Genomic DNA, 27,229 nt, shown 5'->3' on the forward strand with positions numbered 1-27,229 from the left:
ATAGATTAAAAGGTGTGAACAACACAGGGGATTACATATTTAAACAATACAGGGGGATTACAGCCTGAATCTGAGGTGAGAACCATGCAGGGGGGCCAGTTAATCACAGTACTGATACCATTTAAAGCTTACACAAGAGTAAGCCATCAAAGCAGCCAGACAGGTGGGGGGCCACACAGTTGGACAGCACTGCCCTAGAACAATAGGTGCAGAAAGCCTCATTAACATTTTTATAAACAAGAAAAACACAGATTAAACAAAAACTGTAATTTTAACAATCTTACATATAAGAAGCTTTTACCTCACATTTTCATCATTATGCTAGTTTTAGCTGAATGAATAATGCAATGATAATGTTTGATAGAATATATTACCAGTAATTAAATTTTTATTTAAAGAAAAAGTAAAACCTCCCAGGCAAATTTTTAGTTTTAGCAGCAGTGCCCCCTCTTTAATTACTTCATTGACACCCCATCTTACTTGTTCCCAGCAGCCATCTGGGTGATCAGCAAACAGCACATGCACGCTGGCACCCAAATATCGGGGTAGAAGGTTGGACTGGTCCAAACAGGTCACTGCATAAAAACCTCATGGGCCCCTTTTCACCGATCATGTTGGTGGGTGGGCTGCATTGCTGTCGACTGGTAATCAGTGGGTGATGGAGAATAAAGCCCTTGATTAAATTTTTCCCATGAAGAAGGTATTTGGATCCTAAATCTTAAATCTTACATAAGTGGAATTACACAGAAATATAGAAAACATTAGAAAGCCCAGTTTGCCTCGAAAAAATAGTGTATAGTTTCCCTGGGCAAACTAAAATTACCCTTCAGAAAATGCCCCTAAAGTGAAATGACAAATGGCAACTGAAAGGCAAAATCCTGTGGTAAAATCATTATTAAAGGTCTCATGTAGATGGGTAAACGTGCTGGCACTACGCTTCTACCGCACTACTTCTCAACCCTCCCCTGATTACCGGTCGACAGCAATGCAGCCCACACACCAAAATTCCCCGTGAAAAGGGACCCACAAGGTTTTTACCCCTTACCCTGTTGGGCCAGTCCAACCTTGTACCCCAATATCCCAGTATGGATGCCAGCGTGCATGTGCAGTTTGTTGATCACCAGGATGGCTGCTAGGACCAGAAAGAGCATAGCTAAAGGTGGGGACCAATACTGTCAATCAGCTCTGTAGTTCTGAACATTCTATGGGGGCACAGATAAGTTGGGGCAAGACTCAGTAAAGTGATTAAAGAGGGTGCTCTGCTGCTAAAACTAACAATTTGCCTGGGAGGTTTTACTTTTCCTTGAAATAAAAATGTATACAATATATTCTCTCTAATGTTATCATTGCACTATTCATTAAGCTAAAACTAGCACGTATTGTTCTAGGGTTAGACAGAAACTTGTCCCCTGACAATAGGTTGCTAATTTCCATTAATCTGCTAATGACCCCCCCAATAGTGCCCCTACCAGAGGTGTGAAATGAAGACAAAAGTAAAACAGAAGAGCTTGAGGTGGCCATAACAGGGCCGATTCTAGCTGCCAATATTGGTCCTTTTGAGCGATTCCGCAGCTTATCGGCCCTTGTATGGGCTTTACTTTTCCTTGAAATAACAATATATACTATACAGTATATTCACTCAATGTTATTATTGCCTCTTCATTAAGCCATAACTAGCAATTTAATGCAAATGTGAGTTAAACACTTTTTATGTATAAGATTGTATACATTACACTTTTTTGTTAATTAATGTTTTACTTGTTTATAAAATGTTGTTGAAAATATTTGTACCCATTGTTCTAGTGTTAGACAGAAACTTGTCCCCTGACAGTGATACTGAGTGAAGCAAAGCAAAACAGAATTGTAGAGTTATGCTGAGCTTTAAAAAGTCATTAAAAAGTGGTTAAAATGTTGTTTAAAAGACAGATTCACATAAGTGTTTTTAAACTGTCTTTATTTCACCAAAAACTGAAAAGAGGGTGTTGAGTTGGAATTTAGTCGGATTTTTGTTTTTTTTTTACTCCAAAAAAGTTTTTTTTACTCCAAAAAAGCACTTTTGTGAATTCCCCCCAAAGTCTTGTAAAATCTGTCCGCTCTATAATGACAACAAAAAAATGAGTGCATATTTCATAAAATCAGATAAAGGAAGGAAATATAAAAATATCAGGCTCATTTTCTAATGTTTAGCTGCAGCACTAAGAGCAAGTTAAACCATACCATACTAGCACCATGAAGCAGTCTAACCTAAATTTTTGCATTTTGATATACACTTCAGTACAAAGAAGCCCTGTATCTAACACCAGCTCAACCAGGTGGTAGGTACAGGGTTCTCTTTATGCCTATTGCTGCACCATTTAATATGCACAAAACTATAATGAAAGAAATTGTACACTCAAGTCCCGGTAACATGTACCTCTTATCTAGCATTTGCAAGTTGTGTCTATTTGAACATAATTTACCAGATACATACATTCTAATGCTTTACAGAATATATTATCATTGTGTATATAGATGCAAATACATTGCTGTTACTGCACACAGAGAAGGATTTACCTTTATTTGTTTTAAAGCTTGTTTGTTCCCCTTCCACCTTCGTTCCCAAAACTCATTATTCAGAAGCAGAAATGGTAGAGTAGTCTTCTGACTCACACAAACCTAAAATAAGACCTTCTTTAAAAACCAGGAGAATTTTTATGTTAAATATAGTGATAGGCGAGGCATGTATTCGCGAATTTCTGTGTTTCACCATTGGCAGATTGTTTCGCAAAACAGATGAAAAAATTAGCTGTGGAAAAATTTGCTGCGCGGCCAAAAATTGTCACCAATGTCAAAAGAATAGTCGCGGGTGTCAAAAGAATAGTCGTGCGTCAGAAGAATAGTCATGCGTCAGAAGAATAGTCGTGCGTCAAAAGATTAGTCACGGTCGACAAAAGGATAGTCGCGCATCAAAATAATAGTCGCAGGCTACAAAAGACAAAAGAAAAGTCGCACATCAAAAGAATTGTTGCGGGCGACAATTTTTTTTGACACACGTCATTTTCAGCGTTTCGCAAACTTTTCGCCGTTTCGTGAATCTTGTGAAACATTCACAAATTTTTCGCCAAAGTGAAACGGAACAGATTCGCTCATCACTAGTTAAATAGTCTTTTGATGCTTTTTTGCTTTGCCTTTCACAAGACATGTATGATATCCTGCATAATCGGTGAAATTCAATTGACTTTATTTTTAATCATCCTGTTAAACAGAAGATTTCAGAACATCATCACCAAATGATAGGTACTGTACCTTTTGCTGGACCTCCTAATGGTGGTGGTGCCTTTGGCAACAGGTTAGGAAAGTGAATGCTTAGTGCATGCTGTATGATAAAAGTGACCAGATATTTGAAATTTCCAAGCATGTAGAGGAGGCTTAAGTGCATAAAGGATTCATCCAACTGTCTCACTTAGAGCTCCTTTGTGTAACTCTCACCACAGTGGAACTATTGTTTTATTATGAGCAGTTTCCCTTTACAGTTAATAACTAACTGTGTTACTGGCAAGAAATCAAATTCATTTGGGCCACATTATAGCCCAGCAGAAGTTTGAGTATTTAAAGCTCAATGGGAAAAGTTGTCCTGGTGTTAATAGTGATGCATTTTATCTTAGTGCAAATAAAGCAAAACTCAGGAAAAAAATGTGATTGCACTTATGGTATACTTTTCATTTCGATTTCCTGTTTACAAAGCAAATCATTTACTCTACCATTTAAAATTTTATTCTTGAACCAACAAATGTATTTTTTCAGTTGTAATATTAGTGTGTAGGCAGCCCTGCTTTCAGGGATTGTTTCTCCTTCTCCCATGTAACTGGAGGAGTCACAAGCTGGACTTGGATTTCTTACTATTGAGTGCTATTCTGATATCTACTGGGAGCTGCTATCTTGCTACCTTTCTATTGTTATGCTGATCAGCTGCAGTAAAGTGTTACTGAAGTGTATCAAAGCACAAGTCATATGGTTGTGGCAGCCTGGGAAATTAAGAATATGGTTATGGCTATAACAGAAAATGGCTTGATACATAAATATTGGGGGACAAACTGCTTAAACATAAATACATTATACATAGTATCTCATTGTATTAATGTACACAGTTTTCAACAGAGAATGCTTGATAGGGCTTGATAAAGGGCCCAGCGAGGCCTGAAACGTTGCCTTGTTTGATGTATACTTATAAATGAGCTAATAAATTCACTTTGAAGCATCATAACAAACTCCACAGTGTGCGGCAGTTTCTTGGACTATGTATGCATTTTGGGATACATTTACTACTTGCAACAAACGCAAATGGCACTCAGAGCTGCAAATAAGGGAACAAGCCCTTAAACAACTTTATTGCGGAGGTGCAACGTTTCGGGGCAAAGTGACCCCTTTGTCAAGCATTTGTCAAGTACTTTACCCCGAAACGTTGCACCTCCTCTGAGTGCCATTTGCGTTTGTTGCTAGTTTGGTTTTGGGAGGGTGCCCATTCCTCCAGCAGTGTGCACCGGGCGCTTAATTATTTTGGAGAGCCAAAGGGTGTGCGGAAAAGGACTCTGTTTTGCATACATTTACTACTTGCCACCTGTTCCAAATGGATTAAAAGAGGTAGAGCACTTCACCATTGCCCAGTTTCAACAGAGAATGGGACTCAATTACTAATATGTCAATAAAAACAAAAATCTCCAGGTAATTACAGTATAGTACTGCAGCTTAAAACTGATGTTAGTAAATTAACCCTAAAGTGTCCTTACAACACATCATAATTCCATCACTGTAGGTGCTAAGGATACATTAAACACCAGCTAACCGCCATGTGCATTTTTCGACTGTAGGACCAACTTAGGACACACGCATGCAAACCAAGGCATTATCTGCTATGTGCAGGTTGGAACCAAACAAGAGTCCGTTTTTGTTTCACAGCAACCACTTGGCTACCACCACCACATATTCTTTTTGTATGTAGTTTCAGTGTGACTGAGAAAGAGTTAATAAATTAGCAGAGGAATATTCTCTATATATTCTGGTTTAACTATACCAGTAAAAATACATTACCAATTATATGTAGATTTATACTTTTCCCATCAAATCTTTTTAACCAGTGTTTACTATATCTGCTTGTTTTCCTGATTTACTCTATGGGAAGCTCAAGACACATTATATAAAACACTAAATTTAATTTAAAGTATGAGAAATGTCTATTAATGTTACTGACTTAACTATCAATCCATTCATCCGGTGCCTTGGGGGTTAGCCTCACTCCTCATATGCAATCAATAACTAATTCATGTGACTTTTATCTAGAGAAAATTTCCAAAATCTGATTGTTTATCACACAATGCCACCAAAATTCTTATTCACTCTTTCTCTCTCTCTCTCTCTCCCTCCATATATATATATATATATATATATATATATATATATATATATATATATATAGTTTGCAGCAGTAATTTAGCCCATTATTATCCTCAGATGCCCTGGCAACAAAATACACTTGCTTTCAGGCAGCAGCTGCATACCTTTCTGAAGAATGGCATACATGACTTATTATATTAATTGTCATTAACCACAAATAAGTGTTACTTGCGCATGACAACGCAATGTACTATAGGGCAGCTGTTTGTTCCATAAAAAGTACCTTCAGAGGCTCTATGAAAGGTCTGTTGCAATCAAAAACCCTCCTGTGGTATTATCCTAGGGCTAGTTACATATCTAGTTATAGTAAGTAGTAAGTTACAGAGGAATTTTACTTTTCTTTATATACAACAGCATATTAATTCTGTACATAATAGATGCAATTCAGTCTCAGGCAGGTTTATTAGATGTGCTCTTGCTGGGTATCATAGCATAACATTTTCTTCCCACCCCCAGTGACATCCCCTTCAGCTGAAGCAAGCTAAACAATAGCCATGGTTCTTTTGAAGTTGTCTTGAATATCTTTTCGTTGTGGGAAAAGCAGCTCAATTGGCCTCTCAATAAGAACTTCCCTACTTTCACCTAGGGCTGTAGGGGTATATTCAAATATATATCCTTAGTATAGAAAACAATGTCATATAGCCCCCTAGGCATCTGGTTCTTTATTAACCAAAGGGTTAACACATTAAAAAAAAAAAAAAAAGTTATATGATATCCCCTTGGTAATTTTCTTCTCCTGACCTTGGGATGCAGCCATGCGACTAAGCACAAATGATTATCAAAATATTGCTAAGCCTAGCAAGGCTTTTAATGCAAAGATTTCATGTGTTATACAGAAATACATTATAAGGGCTCACTTTAACCCTTCATTGCTATGAAAATGAAAATTTGCAATATAAGAGCTATTGCCACCAGGGGTTTATGTAATATAGACAGGTTATCTGAAAGTCCTTAATTAGCTATGCCTTGAAAAGACATTATAGAGAGCTCAGAATGTGTATTGTGTTTATTTACTAGTATCAAGGTTCACCTCAAAAATTACATATTTGTTTTGAATTTTTTCTTCTCCACTATACACAGGAAAGGGGTGAAGGGGATCAAGTTATTGTCTGCACAAAGAGGCTGATAGAGTGAAAAAAAGCGATAAAAGAATCATGGCAGATTTGTGACAAAATTTGATGCACAAAAAATTTGCAGACAAAAAAAAAAGCCCATTACCCATTAACGTTAATACATTTGGAGTGACAAAAAAACTTGCACGCATAAAAAAATGTTGCATGGTAGCTGAAAAAAAATTCCTATTGACTACAATGCATTTCACAAAATTTTTGCCCTTTTGTGAATTTTTCAGCAGTTATGCAAGTGTTTTGGCGAAGCGAAATTCAAAAGATTCGTTCATCACTAGCCAGGCCCTTTAGGTTAATTATTCTTTTAAGTAGCTCAAAAACATTGTATTAATGGCTCGTGCTGATAAATGTTTTTATCTGCACTCCCCTGCGGTGGCATTCTCCAGATAAAAATGCATTCCATTCTTTGGTATGTGGCTGTACTCACACAGGTGCATGTAAGTGCTGAACGCAGGTGGAACACAACATGTTTACATGCACCTCTTTAACTACAATGGGATAGGTAAGAATTGGTTGCATCTGTTCCTGCATCTCCCTGCGGTGAAATGCAGGAACAGACACTTGTGAGTACAAGCCCTAAGGTGTCTGAAATAACCTTGTCTAGACTTATATTGCAATCACCTGACAAATGCTTTTACCAGTACTTGTTAGGACAAAGTTGCCTGAAAAAAAGCTGATTTCAGTGTTCTAAATCGGGTTTCTTATTGTGCAGCTGCAGCAACTCCAAGGAGCAGATAAGCCAAATTTCTAGTACATTTGACATATTACCGTAGTAAATATATTACACAGTATATTAAATAGGAGAAAACTACAACTAATATGATCACATTGTGTGGCTTCCTTGCTTTTTGGTTTGTTCACAGTGTAGTTGGAATACTTTGCAACTAATCGGAGTCTTGGGGCCAATGAGAACCTGTAATGGGCTCTTTCAAAGCAGTGTAATAAGTTATGAGGGTTACCTTGGAAACTGCATGTGTTAAGGTTAACAGTACTAGGAGGTTGTTTATAGGTCTATTTGTAGACTGAGTGGTGTGTTACAGGAAGTGGTGTGAGTTGCCCTTTCAACCAATGGACCACACTGGAGAAGTGAGTTGTTTATACATATACAGAGGATATAATTTGCTGAGGCTAAAAATGATCTGTTACACTATAGCTACTTTTTGACAGTTATAGCATGCACTTTTATCATCCTTGTGGTACAGCTTGTATCATGCTTTTGGTTACACAGATATGAGATGTGTATTCTTGAGATGTGTATCCTGATCAGATTACTCTACTGAGTGAACAATTATTCTGAGTTAAAAAGGTGTCTACAGCAGTGATTGGTTTCAGAATAAAGGCTAACATAGAGTTATGAATATTAAACCATTGCATGGCATGGCATTTCTCATGTGTGCAAGATGCGGGCACTGTTAGGGACTTACATAACATGAAGTATTTGAGAATCATATTCAGCAATGTCTAGTAAACATATTTTCACTTTAGTCCATATTTTTCAATATGTACCACCAACACAGGCTTTGCCCACCTATTCTTTAGCCAATAGCTGCTATCCTTGGTGCTGATGTACATTCAGAAATAATTGCAGCTGTTTAGGCAAACTGTTATTATTTATGTTTATATTGTATTTTAATATATAATGCTGGATAGACAGCTTTTGTTGCTACAGCTGTTGCAGAACTACAGTTCTTATCACTCCCCTGCCAGTAAGTAGAGGATACTAGATGTTAAAACATACTATGGCACAGTTACTATCTGTGTTATGTCCTACATTTTGAATATTAATTATTATTTCATAAATCCTATTTTTTGTGAGAGTATTTCTTTACTTTATTCCTCCTTTTCTTGGATTTTTCTAACACATATATTCGGTGCCAAGCGGTACGGTGCCCTCTATTATACTTTTGACATGTGAGAGTGCATATATTTCAACTTTGCTGAAAGGAAATTTATGGGATTAATGTATTAATATATCCCTTCTACAGGATAAAAACTGCATGTGTTCATGCTGCTCCATTTTTGCATTGAAGGACAATAAGAATTAAATTTAAACATCCCCTTACTGAACATTATGTTAAACAGTTATGCTTGGTATCCCATTACATACATTGCTGCTAATTTTAAACATACCATTTATCTCAGCAAGCTGTCATTAAAGATTTTAAAATCACCCAGAATAGGATGCTTGGACATAAATATTTATTAATGACTCCTTCAGGCCTGGGAGACATTTCTAATAATAAAGAGGCAAAGCTCTGGCCTTGTGAAAAGATGGCTCCCACTTCCTAATCTGAACTGCCAATGCTGTCTTACTGAATCCATCAATCATGTTTTATGAGTTTTAACCCAAGTCAGACGACTATCTGTCATTTGAGCATTGTAGTGGTGACAAAAACTGGTGCCGAAAATGTGTTGCAGGTGTAACTTTCACTCAAACTATTTCTGGCCTGCCAGAGACATTTGTGTGTGCGTGTATTCATCTGGAGAAACAGCGCCATCTTGAGTCTTTAAATAACAATCTTTCGTACAGGCAGTTCTTCAATTCACTCAATAATGATTTATTTTTAATTTAAAAGTCAATTACTTATTTTTATGTATTGAAATTATTTGGGGCTAAATGACTGCTTGATGTCATCTGTAGGATTTCTTGAAAAAATATTAAAAATACTTAAAATGACAAATTAACAATAACTATACAAGTTTAAAATGATATTAACATTAAGTGGCAAAACCTACAGGAGGTAGTAGGTTTCTATCCTGTAGAGCTTACCCTCAAAACTTAATTTTGTTACTTTTTATGAAGAAAATAAGTCTAATAAGCTCATAATGTGAGTGTGTAAATAAGGCTACCTGCCAGCCAAATACATTTCACACTAACAGAAGTGGCAGAACAAACCCCCACAGATCTGTTTCATGATCTGTCTTATTACCTGTTTTAACTTACACAAAGCTAGAGACTTACTAAAAAAACTGCCCTGTAACAACATGAAATTTACTGTAAACTGACAAATACAAATAAACAACACACATTTAAAAAATTCTATATGAAGCAACTCAACTTAACAAATTTAAGATGAGTTTAAGTCCATAATTTTAAACTCATAATTTTAAGTCCATAATTTTAGCAAAGTAATATTTCAATTTACAGGTTCTGATTTGATTGTAAATCTAAATCACAATGCATATTTTTTGCATTAGTTTATTAAGAACATTTTTGCAGCCAATCTTAAACTTAATAACAGGTTATAAGACACACAACAACACAGCTCTTCAGGCTGCACTTCTGACACTTCTGAACTGTATGATGTAAATGTTTTACTGCCTGAGATCAATCTTCTCAAAATAGAAAAGAACTTTGACCTTAGTGCACTGTTATATTTCAAATTCTGCTTGTGCAGTTTGTGCCATAGTAACCATACATACAGTGAATCTTTCACTGAGGGAAGTTTCTAAGCCATCTAGACCGAGGCTAACAATTATCATAGCTGCAGCAAAGCCAGAAAATGAAATGTGTGTTATCCAGTTGCTGACAAGTTGAGTTAGTCATATGTTATGCTGATAATATTACTGCTTTATTGTGGGGGGGTTTCTAAACTATGGAATGGATGGTACTCTCTCTATCAGACTGAGTTGGGGTTTTATTAAGATCTTCCTGTGTGTTTATTTAACCAATAATCCTTGCTTTTTATTCCTAAACTACTGTTTAAAACGTGTGTTATAATGGTACATGCCTAGGATTTTGATCAGCAATGTGTGATAAATGTTGGACATATATTCATACGTATAGCCCAATTATTAACATTTTTTTGATTGGGAGTTTACCTGGCAGGAGAATATTTTAACAAACTGACATTTGGTAGAATGTGTATGACTGTTTGGAGCAGTCAAGCACCATTCTATTCCATGGGTGTTAAACCTCAACCATAGCACTGAATACTAACCCTTCTGAATAGTTAATACCCAATGCAACTCGCACGCAGGGATTGACAATTCAGGTCACTCTTTTTCTTTTAGAGAGACTCATTTTTACAGTGAGAAAAACATTGTTGCTAAAAAAGATCATAAATACGCCCCTATGGGTATGTATGGGTTAATCATCCTAACACACTGGCTGCTGAACACAAAAGGGGTCTCTTCTGCTCTCTGACATATGTCTTGCTTCTACTTTCCTATCCCTGTCACAGTAAAACCTAAAGATATGTATATCATGTTTCAGCCAATGACCATACATTTTTCATATACTAGTAAATATTGTATGACAAGTAGATTCTAACATTATAAAAGACATCAGAGAAACATAAACGTGATTGTTAGAAAATTAGACAAAACATTTAACTCTTCTTATTACTGCATTTTACCCAATTAATTAACAATTTTTACATAAGTGGCCAAAGTGCAATCACTGTGCTATTTTGCATTCTCCTACACAAATGATGTATAATAGAGCACTGAAGGTAGTACACGACCAGCAAAATGTATTATTTAATGTAGCTATACATGCTCAAAACCAACATTTTAATGTAATGTTTTCATCTCTTATCTTATGAACTCAGCTAAAGATGTATTATGATCTAAGGTAGCAGACAAAAGCACTTTTTATTCACCTCGCCACTTTGGTGGCCTGTGATGGGGGCGTACCACAGGTGCAATTGTCCGACTGACAAAAGCTGCTTGGAATAATTAAGATCTAATGTTGCAAGAACATTTTCTTAGAAAAGACAAATTGCATTTTCATATTGCCTGCATATATTGAAATTTAATATTGATTAAAAAATGGTAGCACAGGAAGAAAAAGATCTTCTTTACAATATTTAATCAGTCTTTAATAAATTAATATATGTATTGTGTATATCTTTTACATGTTAGGTACTTGTCCAGGATATATTAAATATATGTAAAATATGAAATATGTGTCTCATATGCTTAAGGGAATCTTTTCTATCATATATTTATTTTATTTTAACATATATAAAAATATATTTATTCCTATAAAGTAATAAGCATTTTAGAAAAAACTGAGAACTGGTGATCATTTTGGTAATAATATTTAAAGTAGAGGTAACAAAGATGAGTAAAAAAAAATGATATCCAGAAATATAGGATTAAATTAATTGAAGTTAGACCTGCTGGGCTATAAATGCACACATGAAAGGTTGTTACAATACATGCAACATTCACACAAACAAGAGAATTTTATTAAATATTATTTATACACAAATGAATACACAGAAACAAACAGTTCATGGAGATCTAAAACAATAAGGAGCAGATGCGTCATTGTGACAGCCGGTGAGCAGACTCTGAAAAAGGTGACTTGATAAAAAGAGCCTTGGGATACATACAGCACACCAGATACCCATTGAAAGACAGGAGCTGTTGATGGTGGTGACCTCTGAGAGCAAGTCATCTTACTATAAACAGAAGGGTGTGGAAAGCCATTGGTTTGAGCACGACTTGTTTACTATGCAGTTCGCCTCTTTAGTTAACTTAAATAACTGCAAGAAGCTGGGAGCACAGTGACAGCTCAAGGGAGGACAAAGTGTCTTAGCACTACTTGAATCAAGACAATACTGACAGCTAACACACTGCCCTGTGATACTGAAATCCAGCACTTTCTCTATTACTGGCACCTCACAACTGGATTGTTTTTGTTAATGGCACGCCGGACATGAGCATCCTTTTTCTGCTTTTTTCCCTTTTTTTTAATATATATATTTAAATAATTCAAGCTTCGATGACTGCATCTGTATTTAGAAGGTAAGCAGTTTTAATTTTTGTATGCTGGAACAGTTTTATAGCAACTTGCATTTCACTTGTGAACATGAATAGTTTTACTTGCTTATATGTTAGTATTTTCTTTTAATAGCCCTTGGTGATATAGTGCATGTCTCATGCAAAAAGAACATTTATTTATTAAAAATATATATTTTTGAATAAAATCGTAGATTTCACTCATGTGGCAACATGCTAAATTGTTTTAGTTCCAATTCAGCCTAAATTCTCTTTCTCTTTATTACTGCTCTATAAATTAGCTTCCATCTGCCCTGCATTTCAGCGTTGTGTAGCAGGTATTAGAATCCTCAGGCAGCTGTTTGGCTTGATCACATGCCTAATTTCTGACACCTAAAATACAATTCACACCATACCCGCAAATTTATTTGTGCACATTTTTGTGTGAAACATAATCTAGAATTAACATTTATACACATACTTTTGAAATGGTTGGTATGGCACTCTTTCCGGGATTCTGGTTTCACAGCAGAGACTTAACATAGGTGCTGTAGGATTTAGACAACTGAATTAGTAAAAATTAGCTTGTTCTTCAGTTAAAATAACACTAACACTTGTGAATGACTGAGTTTTTAATTCAAGGGAGTTCAGTGTAACTTGCCAGTGAACAGACTGGAGCCATTTATCAAAATCTTCAGGCATGAAGTATGTTAAATATATTTAATCTCCTCTGTTGTTAGATTAGGATTTTCTTGTCTGTTAAATCAACAAAAATTGTATGTAGTGCGAAACATTTAATTACTATCATTCATATTGCTTGCAGACATTAATTTGTAATGCAGCTGGTCAGTTTTGGAAACCTGAGGTCATATTATTAAGGTAAAAAAAGCTGTAAAATCGTGTAGTGTTCATCTGTGAAAATCGATTTAATTCCCTTGAGGATTGCATTGTTCGGGGAACGGATTTGGAAGAAAGGCATGCTAAATTATTACAGCCAATAACTTCTTCAGTTTAGTTTGTAGGGTCTGATGAGCAGCAAGCAGCAGGATTATGTTACATGCTTTTCCCTGGGTCGCACACTAGCAGTTACCTAAAGTGTCCTTGGCTAACTTACTTATTTTTCACTAATTGTAATTATTTATCCTGATATATCTGATGTGCATGTTTTTAAAATATATAGAGAAATGTGTATCTGTTTACTGCCTGTGAGAGGGTTGGACGGTGTTTGTAGTGTTCATGTAATTATCTGTTTACTATGTTTACATTCAAATAATAATGCTTAATTTTATTTGCACTACTATAGTGCTATATACTTAGCACAAGCCTGTATTTAGTTTACCTTAATTGTCCTTATTGTGTTGAACATCAGTGAATGAGATGTAAAAAAACACTTATTTATAAAATAACAGTTCCACTGATCAGCATTAAATGCAACATAATGTTATATGAACAAATAATTTATTTATTAGAAAAGCTAATTTGTTCCTAACACTTATATGTATTATAGTTTTAGATTGTTTCTCAGTTCTGCAAATATCCCAACTGTACTATAAAAAATATTTGAGCAAAAATAAGAACAAAGTATTTATGTGCATGTTTGTTAGTGCATATACGTGTAACATGCTTGCTTGGCACTACAGTTCTAGCATCAAGCTCATGCAAGGGTTAAGAATAGTTCTATTAATACCAGGAGCCTCTGTGGCTAGCTGTGAAAGATAAGATCTGTGGCAAGTAAATCAAAATGCCTCAATAAAATCCTTTTCTATACAATGCAAAACTAATATTATATTACATGGTATTAACTTACTAGCATCATGCCTTTTGCATGCTTGAATGGAATTATTTTATTCGCACATACATTGCATTATACATTCAGTGAAAGGTTAAAAGTCAATGTTTTCTACAAAACTTATATATATTATATTATGTATATACATATATACAATACAATAACAAACAATTTTGCTTGCTAACATAGACTATTCATAACTACAGTTTTTTAAAATATTTAATATCATTCATTTACTATGTAGTTATTGTGGCTTAGAGAAATTTAGAAACATTCCCTGCTGAACAGAACACCTATCCTTTCATGCTAATTCCAAACATACCTTCTACATACAAAGAGCGCAATTATTTACAGAAGCTTTTATTATTTAAAAGGAAAAATTACATGTTCTTAGTCCCAAAATCATGGAATTAATGCAGATCCTTTTGCCTTTTGTGGCAACTGGAACTTTGCTTTCTTAAAATGCTTTTCTAAATATGCACAAAAGAGAAATAAAATAGTTTATGCACACTTTATTCTTAGTATAAGAATTGTATACTACACACAGGCACATAGATTTTTCAACTCTTTCAGACTGTTATAGGGCTTAAAATGTAATAATATAATCAAGTATGCTTTGTTAAGGAACTTTTTCTGTATGTGGACACCTTTCCACTTTGCAGACATCATTTTCTGAAAATGTGTAATTACAGCAAAACCTGATTTATTTTCATCTGCTGAAGTAATCAGAAAACAAATTCATTTTGAAATTGATATGTGCTATTTTTAAAACATTTTGTTTCCTTTACCTGTTCATTATAAAAACTTTTTTTTTTAACTTACCCAAGTCCCTTTTGCTTTTATTCTTACTTCTTATGACCAACCCAGTGCCTATTTGTGTAAGAAAATATTGAACTTGATTTAAATATCAGCCCTTTCTTTTGTGTGGATGAGGGGATTTGGGTTTCGTATCTGCTGTGTAAATAATAGTACATTTTCAAGAATGTATTACTTAGACCAAGTTTAAATCCATAAATAATGTATTTTTCTCCTCTAATCCTGGGCATCTAGAAATGAACTTTATCAGAGTTCAATTCTAGAAGATCAGGTTTAGATGAGAAAGGCTTACCAAAGCATATATGAGTTTTTTTATGTGTAAATTTTAATAGATACATTTGGGAGTATTTCTCACTTTCATTTAACTGTCAGCTCTTTGGGCAATGACAGAACACTAATCCAGAGGCAAGTTTTGTATTGTTATTAATTGAATTATTATGTATGTCTTATCTATTCTAACCCTCTACTATTAATCTTTAATGTAGTAATTCAAACCACTGGTTGGTTGCTAGGATGTGCATACCTAGCAACCACAAAATATATGTTCCAAACTGAAGAAATGCAGAACTAAAAGTTAACCAATTTAAAAACACGCAAATGATGCAATGCAAGAATGAGTTGAACACTGTTTATATCTTACTAAAAGTTAAATGCAAGGTGATTTGCCCCTTTAATGACACATACATAAACATCATGGGCAGCACTCCATAGTAAATGTAATTAAAATGCATTTATTGGGCTACAGGGCATATAAATAGCAATGGTGTGTGTCTTTTCTGGTATTTTTTCTTCAAACGGTTTAAATTTTTTTCTAACCCCTGTGGCCCAGTTAAGACTTTGTAAGTCCACATGCTCTGATGTGCTGTCTGTTAAATTGGTGTGGCCATTGTTCTTTAAGCAGGTGAACACTGTGATATTTTTTTCTGACATGCACATAGTCATTATGCATAATCTGCATAATGTACACAGTGTAGATTTAAATGTGCTATTGTGCATAGTTTTGCCTTAAGTTGACCACACTGCAAACCTGATTTTAATTATAATTTGTGCTCATCAGTATCACTTGGATCATGTGAGTCACATGTTGAAGAGAAGGTTTAATTGTATTTTATTTACTTCTGTTAATTCATTTAGTTGCTATAAAAACTATTATACTCTCTTTTGTAATTCATAGAATAAATGTAATATAGAAGTGCAAACTAGAAATATATTCTTAATAACTTATAGTTACTATATCTCTTAATATACTGCTTTTCACACAAGGAATAACCTCCTAAATAACCTACTGCAAATTTTAACAGTTGTAAATATACCCCTTCTGTTACTCATAAGGTCTTTTAAAGTTGCCAAAGTGTACTGTTACGTATAAGCACAAAGCTGCTGGCAAAACACTTTTAAGCATAAAAGGGCACTTTAGTGCAAAATACAGCAGGTGTATAATTCTACTTCTCATTTGTTAAATATAGGTCTATTGCATGGTTAAACTTAACAGTGTATAGACATGTTTCTAATAAAAACGCAGTAAAGCTAGCAATGCCAATGCCACCAGTATCAGGTCAGATAACTGCTATAATTGCAGTTCTCCAACATTTTAGCCTTTCTGAAAGGACGCACATTTCTAGCCCTAAACTCTAGTCTTGACACCTGCAGAGAAAGGACAAAGCCTATGGTGCACTTTGGTATAAACACAAAAGGGCAGTAGTGGCAGCAAATGAATAATTAATTCTTGTTAATGCTGCTCTGTTTCTTGGTTAAGGCATTTTTTTATTACTGGCATTTCATTTTGAGACAATACATGTATAAATACAGTTGTGCACTATGAGGTCTTCACTTAGTGGGGGCAGCAATGAGATGTAGATGCAATGTCTAGATGTAATATTCTAAAGTTCTGTTGGTCAAGGAGTACAGAAATAAGAGAGGCCTTGGTCCCTTTAAGTTATAAACCTATTGTTTGATGTCAAAGTTCACTCATGATGCTGTAAATACAGGTACATTTTGTCCATATGCCATTAATATAATGTTGCAAATTGCAGGGCTCAGATTTTATACGGCTTTTGTATTTTAAATTATATTAGAACTAATTTTTTTACATTTGTTGTACACCTTTCCTACCAAACTGACATTTTTTGTCTGTATCGCTGTTTCGCAGTGGCTTTTTATTAGATGAAACCACAAAGGTTTGGTGACTAGGAAAAGTCCTCTTAAATTATTTCTATTGCAAACATAGTATAAGTAAATGGAATACATTTCTTGCCGTTGTGGCAGTGGATATGGCATAATGTGCTGTTTGGTGTTGATGTCATAGAACAGTAAGACTCAAGTTACGTGAACCTGTCTAGCTTCATGAATGAGATTTTATTGTATTCTTATAGCTGTTGTAAACATCTGAACTGCACAGATTTTAAAGGAAACTACTAATTAAGCACATTAACAAAAACACACACACACACACATTACATATCTATGTTATAGCATGGGATATGTTGTTTTTTTTTACTCTATGTGCTCCATATATGCCATTTCCTGTACTTACACATCCTTTTCTATTTACTTTAGGAAAGCACAAGACAATTGCTTAGTACAATAGTGACCCCAAACTTCCCAGAATATTGGTTGCTGTAAACCAGTTGATATTCTATTCAAATGTTATTATGATTTATTATAGTTTTGTTGCAATATACTGAGTTTGTGTATTTTCTAATCATTTTTATTTACATGTGCAAAACAGTATTATTATTCAGGACTATTTTTTATAAACCAGAACTTTAATATCGGTTGAATCTAGGGATTTTAACCAATTTTTTCAACTTCTCCTTAAATGACAAACATGTTTTGAGGAATTTTATTTCTTTCAATTTCCCCCCAGTGTCATACTGGCCCACCAGGATACCAGGAAAACTCCTGGTGGGCTCAGGTGTCAGTGGGCCCTCCTTCTCTTGACCGTTTGGCCTGTTTCATGGTCATTCCCTATTTCTGAATAGGAAGAAAGAGGAGTGTAGCACGAAGGAGAAATAGATGGAAGAATAGATGCTTGCATGTAAATAAAAGAGACTAGGAGAATAAAGAGGTTTGGTGAGGAAAGGAGGAAAAATAGTTTGGAGAGCGGTCCTTAGGTCTAAGGTTTTCTGGTGGGCCCCTTGGGTCACAGTCTGACACTGTTTCCCCTTTTTAGTTTAAAATTCAACATGCTTTTCTTCATCTCAAACCCGAAAATATTGGATTTTTTTGGGACTTGTGAGATAACGATCTTCCTCCTATCTGCGTATTATTCAGATCATTGAAATGCAATGCAACCAATTAGAGCTCAGTATTATAATAATAATTTTTCTAAATGTTTTTCTAAAGCAGTCAAAGTTTGATTATGTTATTTATATAAATGTAATATTGAAGTGACAGTGGCAATTCTACATTCCTACTATAATCAAAAGCATCAAAACAGAATGTTTTCATTTTTTCTTTAAATATTGTAATTGATTGTTTCTGTATACAAATTTATCACATTTGTTTACATATTTAATGGTAAGACCAAGGTGCTTATATTCAGTGTATATTTAACGCAAACAGCCATTTTCACCAAATTTGAGAAAGCTGACCAGAGGAAGGACTCAAGGATTCAGTTTCTGAGATTGACTCTGGTGCCATATGTTTATGACCCAGTAAAGGTGCTCAAGCTTCTGGGGTCAAATGTGTATGGTATATATAGGATATGGTATTACTGTATTTAAATTGTAAGTGTACAGTTCTGTGAGTATATATTATAAATCACTTACAGCTGACAGTTACATAAGACAGATTGTTTTTGCAATACATGGTTCAAAAAGTGTGTCAATCTAGTTGGTATATGAACTGTAACTGTAACCCTGGTCAGGCACTGGTAGTGATTATTCTTAACAGCAGCATGTGGGAGACACGTTTTGCATTACTATTTTATTCTTACCAGTACTGGCAAAAAAGATTATAGTTATAATTTACTAAATAGTTAATTTACAATTCTAAACTTCAAAAAGACAAATCCTAAACAATTTAGGCAAATCATATATTTGTGTTCCTTTTATATGTAAGACAACATATTCCAACATCACTTTGTTACATATTTCATTCAGACATCATAAACATCAAGAGTGTTTGTTCCTAACAGTAAGATTTATGCAGTCTTCCACTTTAACACAGTACAGGCTAGACAGCGGAGCAGCCTAATGTTATGTTCATCCAAAACTAGAAAAACAAATCCCCTTTACAGCACTTGAGTACATGCCCAAGACAGTGATAATATGCAGTCATTGCCAGGAAGCATTAGTGCAAAAATAGAAGCAATGTCTTCTGTGATTCAATTTGTAAACCTATACTAATTTAAAGAAAAAACTATTAGTTGATTCATACATTGCATGTCATTTATCATAGAAATGGTTTAATGATTGAAAATGATGATATTTGGAATATGCATAAGTTAAAGGGCACTTGAGCTTAGAGATACCCTTTTCTATGTCTTATAGAGAAAGAACTGTTCAGAAGCCAGGCAACTGAGCTCTTATGCAGTAAGGTTTTTTAGTTTAATTTTAACTTTAACAGGGACCCAATCCTTGGATTGTTGTAAGCTCTGTACACATTTTTGCAGTGTAATTAACTCTCTGTATATATTCTTTAACCGTGGGTGTAAAGACAACAGAGATCAGTATTCGGCCCTAAGACCTCAATGGGTCCCAAGAGTAGATGGATTTCTTAGACATGGCCCTGAATTTTCAAGTGATCTGGTGACCCTACCCAAGAGTACAAAAAGAAACTGGTGCAAAAGGGCCAACATATAATGCTGTGTACAAGAGGTGAGGGTGGCATTAAGATGTCTAATGTTACCTTGAGGCATGGTGTTTGGGTGCCAAAGAATGTATTGAACGTATATTTCTTTCTTTCTTACTGCTTGTAGTGGTCATGAAATAACAATGACAATGTACAATTGTATTGTACTTGATCTCACCCAAAAATGTACATCTTTAATATTGTCTCTTAATGCTACAAACAAGTTTGTATCCAATGTAACATTATCTCCTAGGCTCACAAGACGTTCCTGGTACGTAGTTACAGAAATGACAAAAAATAATGTGTCAAGTGAACCACCCCATGGTTCCACACCCAGCATGTTGTTATGGATACCAGCAACAATGTAGCACCTGGAGAAACAAAAGCTAAAGGATGTTTTGTTAAATCTAAATATTATGTATCATATTATGGTTTCATAAGATATGTACACTCTAATCCATCTTGCTTGTTATTGCTGCCTTACTTCTAAAATTAAAAAATTTAAATAAACACCACTTAAATTTAGTAATAGTTATAGTGATGGCTTTGTAAATTAAGTTAAAAGAAAACGCTTGTTATCCATGTGTTAAATCAGGGACTATCCCAAAAACACATGCCCTTGTGTAATAAGAAAAACAATAAGTGAAAGAAAGTAGCACTGTGTCAAGATCAGAATCACCATTTAGTTATCCAAATCATCGTACTTAAATGGATTTAGATCTGCATAATCCACACTGTTGAACATGAGGGGATTTTGTTATATTATGGGGCAGCAGAGGTATGAGCTAATATTGGTGCAGCTGGTACACTGGGCGTTGGGAGTTGTCCTAAGCAAAGTCAAGCCTTATTTTCAAGTGTTTTGAGTTTGTAAATGTGAAAAATTTGAGGTATTTGAGTTTTTTACTTGAACAAGTTTTTCTTATTGATAAATCAGCAAGCATTCGATATGCAAGTTTATTTTGTTTCAAAAATAAATTAATAAATATGCCCATAAGCATGTTACCCACATGATACATTGCCTCATAATCAAGGACAGAACCAATGTAATCAGTATATAAGCAATCAGGCTCACTCTTTTATTGTTTAAGTAGCAATAATGTATTTAAAAACATTATGTTATATATAGCATGTTATAATATATAACAAACATGGATGTGCTATATATATCATTACAACTTCAAGAATAAGAGCACATGATTTCTAATATGAAGACATTTAATATATATATAATTATATTTAATATATCTGAATATTTAATGGGAAGTTTGTGAGGTTCAAACACTTAAACACTGCTAACCTGGAAGAACATACAATATGGGGCTGATTTACTAAGACACGAATTCCGACCGAATTGGAAAAATTCCTATTGGAAAACGAACATTTTTTGCGATTTTTTCGGCGCCTTTACGACTTTTCGGAAATTATCGCGACTTTTTCGTTACCAATACGATTTGCGTGAAAAAACGCGAGTTTTTCGTAGCCATTCCGAAAGTTGCGATTTTTTCGTAGCGTTAAAAGTTGCGCTAAAAATTGCGCTTTTTTCGTAGCGTTAAAACTTAAAAGGCGCAACGTTTTGCCCAAGTTTTAACACTACGAAAAAATCGCAACTTTTTGCGCAAGTTTTAACGCTACGAAACAATCGCAACTTTCGGAATGGCTACGAAAAACTTGCGTTTTTCCACAAAAATCGTATTGGTAACGAAAAAGTCGCGATAATTTTCCGAAAAAATCGCAAAATACCGATCATTACGAAAAAAACGCAATCGGACGCATTCGGCCCGTTCGTGAGTAAGTAAATGGGCCCCTATATGTAAGTTATTCTTTTGTAAATGTTCAAGACATAAGGGGTATATTTATCATGCTGTGTAAAAAGTGGAGTGACGCATTACTGGTGATGTTGCCCAGGGCAACCAATCAGCAATTAGATTTCAACAGTTAGCAAATCAAAGCAAAGCATCTGATTGGCAGCTATAAACAACATCACTGGTGATGTTTTACTCCACTTTTTACACAACATGATAAATATACCCCTTGGTCTGCTTCGGTCCATGTTTGTTGAGTGTAAAATGTTATTTGCTATTCCGCAGCCATATGGGTTGTCATTGCTGCCCATATGGCTCTAACCTAAGGGTCAGAGTAAATGAGATATTAACATTCATTAACAGAACAACAAGAATCTAATTCATTCCATTCCAAGTTCCAAAATGATTCTTTTTTATGAGAAGTGAGTCAGATGATAAACAGAAAAAAAAATAAAGATATACATACATACAAAACTATGCATTGCTAAGTGTGTACAAGAAAAACATCTAAGACAAGTTATCTGTGGCACATGAATTTTGTTTTGTAATATAGGCTATATTTTGTTTTGTAAACGTTGATCGTAACCAAAATTGATATGCTTTTGGTATTTTACTTTTGATAAAACATTCTAATTAAACAATTAACAGCTGTTCTCAAGTCAGTAAAATGTACTAAACAGAACAGTATGTCAAAATGAATCCTTGGATGCCATTTTCAGTGAGAATGGAATTTTATACCTTTCAAGATGCACATCTATGTGAAATAAAAATAAGGAAACGTGTCAAATTAAAGATAAATAAATAAAAATAACTGGCAGTCATTTTCCTCTTGCAGGTAAAGAAACCGTGCACAGAATCAGATGTTACAGAGCCTCAGAACACCAGGTAACCAGCATTGAAATGTCTCACCGTTTTTTTAGATGGAGTGTATAAGTAATTTGTAAGAAACTGGGTTCTACTTTCATAGCAGACGCATATCCAAAGACCCCAAGTGTGAAAGAAAACAGAGGCAGAAAAGACCTGGTTTTGTGGCATATGGGTCATGCGAATGTGCTTTGAAATGTAACTCACACCAGGCATGCTAATGGTGTTAATGGCTGTTACAATTAATGCTGGAATGGAATAGAGACGACGGGGAGGAGATAAAAGCAAAAACACTTTGCTGGGGCCGTACTGCCAACTTGTCACCTGTTACATTTCATGAGAAGTTGTTTTTCCCTTTCTCCTGCTGGGTTCTCCAGAATTATTAGTTCTATTAATTTCATCACCTGTTTTAATTCACAGTCTTTGTAGGGGAAAAAAACCTGTAAAAGTGTGTGCAGAATGAACACAGTTCAGAGTTTTTTTTCACTGCTGACATGCAGATGCATGTTTGCTAGCCTGCCTTGCAAAAAAAATATGCGTTATTATCCATATATAACATATTAATTCTGGATAAGGAGGTACATTTTTTGTAGAAATGTATTGTAGAAACTTGTGAAAGTTACATTAAATTCCTATATGAGATTTCTGAGGTATATGTATATCTTTTGGAAACCGGAGCTAACTCTTATTCTCTTTAGCAAAGAAATACAAAGCGCTTTGTTGACAGTGCTTGACATATGACATATCAACAATAAATGTACATAACTATATGTACTTCATAAAAAATATATTTATTTGAGAGGACTTTGCCATGAATTTCTGACAGGGGATGTCACATGCCAGTCTGCCTCCTATATGCTCTTGGTATGCTCTCCATCCAGGATTAATGCGAAAGCATCTCTTGCCCCAAAAGTCATTGAGCAGGTACACTAGTTTTACATATGGTCACTTAAGTTGTCATGAGTGACCAAATGGGTCACACTGGGCACTGATCATGTTACTAATCAATCATTCTAAGTAAGCAACATTTGGCTGAATATAATATTTTAAAATAAATAAAAGTAACCATGTACGGGGCTTTATCATTCTACCAGGTTTAATCAGTGTCCATTCAGCACCTTGCATACAGCAGTGTACACCAGGTCAAAAATGAATGGTAATCCCCAGGGTTACCATATGTTAATATGCACATATTTGCCTAATTTATCAGAACAAGTTGGAGTAGTGTATTGGCCAAGTTGCAAAGGAGCAAGTATGTAAGTACCTTTCTGAATAATGCCCATGCACGCTCAGCTTTAGTGCTCTGTACTTGTGTTCATAACCTTTTAGTCTGGAGATGGAGATATAAACATAAGTAACAAAGTTTGACTGACTCTTAAAAACAACTCTCTAGCAAACTAACATAATTAATACATAATTTGTGGTCATTATTAAGACAGAGAGTTTTTTCTCGATGATTTAAATGAAAGCACCCAGCTCTTTATTCTATATAGTGGTAAAGTTTATAATATATAGGAGGCTTTCTTGCAAGTACAGGTATCAGACCGCTTATCCAGAAACCCATTATCCAGAAAGTTCGGAATTACAGAAAGGCCATCTCCCATAGACTCCATTGTAATCAAATAATTCACATTTTTAAAAATGATTACATTTTTCTCTGTAATAATAAAACAGCACCTTGTACTTGATCCCAACTAAGATATAATTAATCCCTACTGGAGCCTAAACAATCCTGTTGGGTTTAATTACTGTTAAAATAATTTTACTAGAAGGTAGAAAATCCAAATTACGGAAAGACCCCTTATCTGGAAAACCCCAGGTCCCAAGCATTCTAGATAATGGGTCCCCTATCCAAATGACATGCTCTCCTGAAGTCCCCTTGGTTAAAGTAGTTGATAAAATGTCTAAGGTTAGTGACAGTTGGGACTTGTTGTTTCCCTTACTTAATCACATTCTAAATTGCCTTTAGCCAGGGCAACAAAACATTTAAACATGTTATTTTCAGGGTGCCTGTTTAAGTGTTGCTCAATGATAAGTGCTGCCAATGCAAGTCTAACAGAAAGCTGGAAAATGCAGGATACCTTTTAGTATGTTATAGAATGGCCTATTCTTAGCAAATTTGAATTTAGTCTTCTTTTATAAATGTTTTAAAGTTTTTGAATTATTTGCCTTCCTCTTCTGACGCTTTACTGTTTTCAAATTGGGGTCACTGACCCTAGCAACCAAAAAAACTATTGTTCTGCGAGGCTACAATTTTATTTTTACTTTTTATTCCTTATCTTTTTAGATAGGCCTCTCCTATTCACATTCCTGTCTCTCTTTTAAACCACTGCCTTGTTGCTAGGTTAAATTGGACCCTAGCAAGCAGATGGCTGCTGAAATTCCAAACTGGCGAGCTGCTGAACAAAAAACTAAATAATTATCCAAAAACTGCAAATAATAATAAACAATAATAATGATAAACTACCTCAAAATAGCACTCTCTACATCATGCAAAACATTAATCTATAGGTGAACAGTACTGGTATGGGATCCCTTATCCAGAAACCCATTATCCAGAAAGTTCCAAATTACAGAAAGGCCATCTGCCATAGACTCCATTATAAGCAAATAATTCACATTTTTAAAACACATTTCCTTTTTCTCTATAATTAGAAACCAGTACCTTGTACTTGATCCCAACTAAGATATAATTAATCCTTATTGGAGGCAAACAAAGGCTATTGGGTTTATTCAATATTTAAATGTTTTTTTGCAGACTTAAGTTACAGAGATCCAAATTACAGAAAGATCCCTTATCCAGAAAACCCCACGTCCCGAGCATTCTGGATAAGAGGTCCCATACCTGTACCTTTAAACCTAAAAGTAAACCAGAAATACCAATTATCATAATTAAGACTTTTCATAATGGTCATGAAGTCATATTGCCTTTTAGAGATGACACCTACAAAGTGAATGTATAGGGTGTTGAAGGAAGGCACCGATTTTGCACTGAATAAAGACAAATAGTCTCCAATTTAAAATCTTTAGTTAATTACATACTGTATGTGCCCATACAGTAAAGATACTATGATCAATGTTTCTGGCATTATTTATACTTGCATCCTAATCCGCTATAACCAGATGCTGAGAAGTACACCTGTGTATTAATATGGCTTCCTTATCACACTTTGTATTCATTTGTGGTGTCTGAATATTAACTTATACATTAATATTGAACAGTGACTTATGCCATAAAAATAATGGTGTTACATACTTCACTGACAAAAGACAGTATATCTTAAAGTCGCCAATTATTTTTACACTGCTTTCGACACCATTTTTCTGGCATAGGTAATTTTATACATGATAAATAAGGCCTTAACTCCACTGTACAATTAATAACTAGTGAGCCAGCAGTGAAAATTTTTGAGAATCTGTGGTCAGTTGCTCCAAAACGATGTCATCATTATCTGTCCTTGCCTTTTACATCAACCAATGGGATCAAAGCTCTCCCCAGCCCTCCCAGCAACACAGGAACCATTTTCTTCTATGCAGAACAGTTGTAGCATAGTGAAAAAGAGTTTTTCTAACAATGTAGAGCAATGTATATTTTATTACAGAGCTAAAAATGCCTTATCCGTAATGTAATTTTGCCCTTCATTTGACACCAATCCATCTCAACAAAATGTTGCAGTTTCCAGTTTAGCTCAACCTTATTCACTCACTGTTCAGCACCTTTTTTACTCTGGTTTTAATTAAAGGAGTGATTTAATCTGTTATATTGCTGTTCTCTCATATTTTATTACATTTTAACATAACTACAATTCCTCTAAACCTAGGATTTTATAAAAAATAGAATAAGCTTTTTTGTTTTATTGAATATTTATAGATAGAAAAATCCTTTTTAAGCATCTTTGATTTATTACCTTTAAATATTATTATTATTATTATTATTAACATTTATTTATAAAGCGCCAACATTTTCCGCAGCGCTGTACACAATAAGTGGGTTTTATACATTGGACATACAGAGTAACATATAAAGCAACCAATAACCAATACAAGAGGTGAAGAGGGCCCTGCCCAAAAGAGCTTACAATCTACAAGGAGAAGGGGTTGAGACACAAGGTGTGGGAATGGGCATGACCAGAGTTGTGAGAGGTGTGGCACAGAGTATTGCTAAACTAGATTAGGGTAAACTTCTCTAGATAAATGCGTTTTTAGAGATCTCTTGAAGGCAGAGATATTGGGAGAAAGTCTGATAGTTTGTGGGAGCAAATTCCAAATATGTTGTGATTTTTCAACCAATCTCCAACAAATAAGGATGTTTTTCTTAATATTATTACTCATATAGTTCCCTCCTTCAGTGCCGCACTTTACAGAGTGAAAGGATACCTAACCATTGCAATAGTAAAATAAACTAATTGTGAACCTGACTGAGCACCTGCTTCTCCTGTAATGGTTGTATGTCAACAAATCCAAAATCCTTACATTTTTAGTTTTAGTGAAGAAATAAGTACAATCATTGCTTTAATAATATCAATAGTGATGAGTAACGTTTTTTGGCAGGCATGGATTTACAGCAAAATTACGCATTTTTTTCACAAAACTGCTGCAAAGATTCACATTGCGACAAAAATGTAAAAAAAAATGTGGGTGCCTCAAAAAAGTCATGCGGTAGCCGCATTTCACAAATTTTTTTAGCAGATTCACGATTTATACGCAAAGCGAAACAAGATTCACTCATTGCTAATTATTACATTAAAGACACCAAGATATACTGAACCGACTGAAATTTGTATGTATGACATGATATGCTCAAAAATAACCAGCATTAACTTCTAGGGAATTCTTTTTTTTACTCAAAAATAATTAGCTTTATCCCTTCTAGTTGG

At 34.8% G+C, this 27,229-nt stretch overlaps 1 protein-coding gene across 15 annotated transcripts in view; it reads left to right on the top strand.

Annotated features, from left to right (window-relative positions):
- eya4 (EYA transcriptional coactivator and phosphatase 4) overlaps positions 1-27,229 on the top strand; it is a 171,958-nt gene that overhangs the window by 69,264 nt on the left and 75,465 nt on the right. For 13 of the 15 annotated variants that reach the window (XM_031902413.1, XM_004914593.4, XM_031902414.1 and 10 more), the window contains exon 3: positions 22,324-22,373. In XM_031902413.1, coding sequence (XP_031758273.1) covers positions 22,324-22,373 — 50 coding nt within the window. Of the gene's footprint in view, positions 1-11,928; positions 12,315-22,323; positions 22,374-27,229 lie in introns of those variants that run through there. The other 2 variants (XM_031902415.1, XM_002935810.5) reach the window with 2 other exon arrangements.

This window comes from Xenopus tropicalis, chromosome 5, assembly GCF_000004195.4.
Source record: "Xenopus tropicalis strain Nigerian chromosome 5, UCB_Xtro_10.0, whole genome shotgun sequence".
Taxonomy (NCBI): Eukaryota; Metazoa; Chordata; class Amphibia; order Anura; family Pipidae; genus Xenopus; species Xenopus tropicalis.